Source organism: Cryptotermes secundus, unplaced genomic scaffold, assembly GCF_002891405.2.
Source record: "Cryptotermes secundus unplaced genomic scaffold, Csec_1.0 scaffold17, whole genome shotgun sequence".
NCBI lineage: Eukaryota > Metazoa > Arthropoda > Insecta > Blattodea > Kalotermitidae > Cryptotermes > Cryptotermes secundus.
In genome coordinates this window covers 893366-899365 of record NW_019729207.1, presented here as the reverse complement: position 1 = coordinate 899365, position 6000 = coordinate 893366, and the positions used below count along the sequence as shown (strand labels likewise).

At 45.0% G+C, this 6000-nt stretch overlaps 1 protein-coding gene across 1 annotated transcript in view; it reads left to right on the top strand.

The window, feature by feature from the left end:
* LOC111865324 (angiotensin-converting enzyme) overlaps nucleotides 1-6000 on the top strand; it is a 127511-nt gene continuing 121511 nt past the window's right edge. The window contains exon 1 of the mRNA XM_023853238.2: nucleotides 1-889. Within this exon, the coding sequence (XP_023709006.2) occupies nucleotides 251-889 (639 nt within the window). The 5' untranslated portion in view covers nucleotides 1-250. The remainder of the gene's footprint in view (nucleotides 890-6000) is intronic.

Sequence of the window (6000 nt, the reverse complement as noted above, 5' to 3'; positions counted from 1 at the left end):
CAGGGACAGCTTCAGCCTACGTCCGTGAATACCCTTTCACTCGGTTATAGCAGGCATTGGCGATAACAGACAGCCTGCTCTCCTCTCTAGTCCTTTACGATGGTTTACTCTATTTTTTAGTTCAGGATCTGTATGCACAGTGGAGGAACAGCTCCATATATTCGTACCCTCGACACTGCATTGAGACAAAGGGAGCTGTACCCAGCGTAGCAGGTGTCATTATCGACTGAGAAGGAGGACCCACACACAAATGTGTTTCAAATTGATGTGCATAACACGCACGACAATACACAAATTCCAAGACATGCTCTCTCTGGCGTCAGTGAGAGAGCTACCGTCCATTGATGTTTGTGACGACCTATGGACAATCTTCATTTGCCCCACCCTACCCTATACCCCACTCCACCTACTGTCACGAACACACCAGCGAAGACATCGCTCGTATCGCACTGTTAGAGGTGAGCTGAGTGGCCGTACAAGACAGGACCACGGTTTGAACCCGGTAACAAAGTCAAGTGCTCTGCAGATGGGCGGCATAAGATGCAGGAACAGAAGTGTGGTGCACTGTGGCCTCATAGTGACAATATTTCTCATCCAAATTGTGGGGAAAACGTCCCCTAAGGCACAGTACCCTGTCCCCGGGGGGCAGATTCCTGCTTACGACGGCCAGTACCCGAATCCAGGGGTAGACACGGCACAGGGCGGATATCCGGGTGAGAGGAGTGACGGGAGCCGGCGGCAGGAGGGCCCCGTGTCGCGGATATCCGGACAGGACCTGCGGTCCCTGCTGCAGAGGGTGGACGTGATGTTGTCCAACCAATGCACGAAGAACGTGGCGGCACAATGGCAGTTCGAGACGGACGTGAACCCGGGCACCCAGCAAGCAGCTGTGAGTTTCTGTCTCTCTTCACTTATGTATGTAGTGATTTTCTAGTTGTTCGCTTTGATACATCCACTCCAGCATTTCGTTACCTAATTGATCATTTATTTATTCATTCGCCTCCTTATTTCTGCTTCTATTACTCGGTTTATTTGTTTATTCACTTGTTTATTATTTATTTATTCCTCTATTCTACATTTATTCTTTATCGAACGGGGCGAAGAGGAATGCATGTAGGATACCGGTGGAAAACCCAGAAGGAAATAGACCACCAGGAAGACCAAAATATTTTAAGGTTTTAAAAAGCAAGTCGCATGTAAGACGGCTAATGACCAACAAAGAATAAGCAAATGCTGATATATATTTCACAATTCTGGTATTTAACAATTTCATTTTTAAAGTTCCCCTGTCTGCGCACGCACACATGTTCGTCCGTCAGTATCACAGGCATACACTGTTCTGTTTGCTTCCGAACCCAGTCCGATTCTGAAACGATTTTCATTCGTTTAAGCTTTGCTGCAGAGTTGCTTTCTTACCACGCGAGTCCAGATCGTCAGAACGACTTCCTATCGTCACACAGAAACACACAACAGGCCAACAAAGGTTTCTAACCTCAATCTCGAAATGTTCACAATGACTGACAAGTTACATAGCGTAACAATTCTGTTATCACCTCTACATTTACGGTATTATCGCTTCCTTCCACATCCCTAACAATTCACTAATCCTACTATTGCATATTATACAATCTGAGTTACTGAAAAGTGTCGTTAAATAAACTATGAATAAACAAAAATAAAAAACTTTTCCCCGACATGCCGCTACGGCACATTGTGAATGTTCCCTCGCCCAAGCCACGATAGCTCAGTCGGTATTGTGACTGGCTACGACTTGGACGGCCGGGGGGGGGGTGGAGTTCGAGTCCCCGTAGGGACACGATTTTTCTGCTCTCCATGGAGACCATACCGGTTCTGTGACCAACCCAGTCTCCTATCCAACTGCTACCAGGGGAGGGGGCAAAGAGATTGGGCCGTGAAGATGGCCACTCACCTCAAACTAGTACCCAGGTCACGAATAAATGGATCTCTACGTCTATTCCCCCATACGTCTTCATGGCGTATTGCTTATTCAGTTAAGCACATGGAAAACTTTACCTTTTTTACGTTTACCCTCACCCAAGTCACTGACGTTACGTACGACCAAAATGAACGGTATTTTTGCTATCGGTTGGCAGACGGACAACAAGCCGCGGGATGGGACTTGCAGAGGGCCTCTGCCTGCCAGGCGCTGTCGTAGAGACCGCATTTTTTTTATTGCTAGTGGGGTGGGACTAAGTCCCTTGTACTGCGGCCACTTCTGGCCTATTGTACCATCCCCAGATGTTAGGTGAGGGTGATTGTGGAGCAATTGGTGGAATGAAGATTGGCAGGGGAAAACGAAGTACTGGGAGTAAAACTGCCCCAGCGCCACTTTGTCCACCACAAATCCCACATGACCAGACCCGGGATCGAACCCGGGCCGCCGCGGTGGAAAGCCAGCGACTGTCCGCTTGAGCTATGGCGCGCCCCAGAGACCGCAGTTGGGAGATAAGACACCGATTTACACGTTATTGTTGTTATGAACAAGTTGTGGCCACGTGAGGCAGGGAACTTTCACTTCCGGTACTACCTACACAAGAATAAAACAGCAGAGGTGGTATGTGTAAATATTACGTACATGGGTGTCAAACTTACTACCTAACTTCCTCTTAGATTCAGGGTGCTTGGAAACAGGGTCCTGAGTGCAATATTTGGACCCAAATGGGAGGAAGGGACAGGAGGCGAACTTTAGGCTCTCACAGCGGTCACTATGAAGAGTATTACGTTCTGGAATGTGACATCGTTTAGTTTGGTACAAGTTGCTCAGGATCGAAGAGCACATCAAATAAGTAATCACAAAGAATCGGGCAGGAACCAAAACAATTCGCTCTTCGCCATCTTCTTGCTGGTACTTTTGACGTTTGTTCTTCGACACCTCAGACGGAGGCAGTTCCTCTGAAACGTCGGTGAATTTCTACAGGACTACACGGCATCACATCTCAGAAGAGATTAATCTTCGAAGTAGGCGGAGAACGAGGATAATTACACGGCGAGGGAGATTCATAATTCGTACTCTTATTCAGATATTTTTAGGACGATGACATGATGAGATAGGCGGGACATGTAGCATGCATTATGGAGATGGGAAATAAATACAGAATTTTAGTCGACAAATGTGCAAGAATGACAGAACTCTGAATCACCTGGGCGTATGTCTTACAAACGTAAAGCAGAAGTGTGTGGACTGCATACTGTCGTTAGGGATGAGCTCTTGTGAACACGGTAATAAACCTTCGGGTTACATAAAATTTGGGGAATTTCCTGAGTGGCCGAGCGATTAGCTTCCCAAGAAGGAGAACGCTCCATTTGCTGCTTCCTTCAGCCTACACCGTAACAATTACAATTATTATTAACAAGCGAACAGACACTGAATTTTAATTGTCTGTTTATAGGTTTAATGAAGGTTATAGTAAACTACAATTATAGAGGTAACACATGCAGAACACCAGGAACAAAATCGTTACTTGGGAAAGTACAGACGCAACTTGTGCCTAAGTTATGCGACGTCAGAACACTACTAAACCTCATAAAGATCGATTTTTGACAGGAGATAAGAGACGTAGTAGAGACGATATTTTCTAGATAACTTGCTGGATAATAATCACGGTGTCACAAGCGGCAAAAAAATAAAGATAACTGACGTTAGCATTTTAAAACCAATGCATTCTGCCCACACAGTGTATTTATGTGTTCCGTATGGTTCTCACAATAAATAGCGATTATTTCCATAAACAGCATTAACCGGTTGGGCTTTGTAGCGGAGACGTAATGTGTTTCCTGTGAGGTACGGACTGAACTCTGCATTCTGCCCACACAGTGTATTTATGTGTTTCGTATGGTTCTTACAGTAAACAGCGACTGTTTCCCAAAACAACATTAACCGGTTGGGCTTTGTAGCGGAGACGTAACGTGTTTCTTGTAAGGTACGAACTGAATTTGTATATAATACAGATCTCTGCATTCTGCCCACACAGTGTATTTATGTGTTCCGTATGGTTCTCACAGTAAACAGCGACTGTTTCCCTAAACAGCATTAACCGGTTGGGCTTTGTAACGGAAACGTAACGTGTTTCCTGTGAGGCACGGATTGAATCTTCATATATTATTTATGTAACTTAACGCTTCAAAGGTTGATGGACAATTAATGTTACGTTGCAAATGATAATTCGAATACCCAGGGACGGATTAGCTTCCCAGAATCACAAAAGTAATGGTAGGAGTAAGAGCCGAGTACGAAGAGACATGTGGGATGACCATGGATGCGATGGAAAGACGAGATCTAAGTCAATTGTTAATTTGGATTTGTTCATTGTTCCAGTTTTTTATAACCATTGTATTTTGTAATATGGCTCCATTTTCGTCATCAAGAGTAGAAGAATTAGGAGCCCCAAATAGAGTTACTACAAAATTATGACCCCCATGTTCCGAAATTGAGTAATTTTAGAAATTCAATTCGATGAAAACGTCCAAAAGGAAAAGTCTTCAATCAGTATGTCACAGAGTTGTCACAAAATGTTAAATTTGAAGGCTAGTATTTTCTGGAATGTGACGGCAATCTTACCTATCATTTCGGAAGAATGTAACGAAGAGAAAGCCCCGCAAGCAGCAAGTAACAGCAAATCGACCCGTTCCCAGATAACCCACCCTTAATTGTCACCCCGTGAGGACTTGAGATCCAAAGGAATCAATCTACTCATACATTCGTGATTATGACTGCGAAACAATATCCTGTGACTCACAGGGTTGAGAACATGCGTTTCCGGAGTCAGCGAGTTTCGTCGTTGTGCCGCATGGAGCTATCTGTAATAGGACAGATGTCAGCACAATAGGCGCCTGTTTGTGTGTTTCCCAGGCAATGGGTCACTGCGAAGTTGTGCAAGGGGCAAAATGACGATGTAACTAACGTGGGAGAGGTCGACAATAATTTCCCAGCACAAAAAAAAAAGCCTGAAGGACACGGGAGATGTAAGAAATGCCCGTGATTTACACGAATGACACGCTTCCCAAGAAAACCCCTACAACAGAACAGTGACTATGACGAGGTTCGAACTCGTGCTTTTATGACACGGCGCTATAAGTGTCGTTACACAAGCATATGCGGACGGTGTCCTCAGGTATCCATTTGGCTTGCGGACCGAGAGATCCACATTTGCATCCCAGTTTGTAGCTTGCGGATTTACCGTTTTGGAACGTCTTGACATTTTCTTATTACTTTACATCTAACTTACTGTAGCATGTAGACCCCTTGCTGGGCAACAACAACTAGATAACGGCCCTTAAACAGCAGCAGAGAGCAATAGTGTTTTCTGTGCTGTCCGTGCCGACATGTTAAGCGCATTACAGTGAGAATTTAGTTGGTTTGGACTGCTGGCTAGAAGTCAGTTTGTATCCGGAAGGTCCTGAGACCGGCCAGCTCGACCAAGGTTTTCCGTGGTTTTCCTCGGTNCTCACTACGACCACCACTTCTCTCTCTCTCTCTCTCTATTTAGTTGGTTTACACAAGAGTCTTCTGACTCATTTGTGCTTGAAGGCAACAGGGATCCTTTGAGCCTTTCCTCTGACAGACCATTACTCTTCCTAGAAGCCCTGGCTTGCGACTTAGACGCTGCCTCGCTGCTTCCAGCCCCCTTCCTTCTGCGGGCCATGACTCCTGCTACCGGGATCACCATACATCCAGCAACAACCTTACAAACTATATGGGTCACTTCACGTGATGCTACATCCTGTGATGTCTGTACCTTGTTAAAGTGTGACGTGAATGCGTCTTCACAATTAAAAGGAAGTTGCTTTTCCTCGGTCCTAGAGCAAATGCTGAGTTGATACTCAAACTCCACGTTGCACTGCATGCCTCACATGCAGCCCTACCATTGGTAACATCAAAATTTCGCCCTAATATAGCAACCCAAAGTTAGCAAAAAAATTTTACTATAATGCACCTCTTTCAGCGTCATAAAAATATATAGTACATAAAATTTAAAAAAT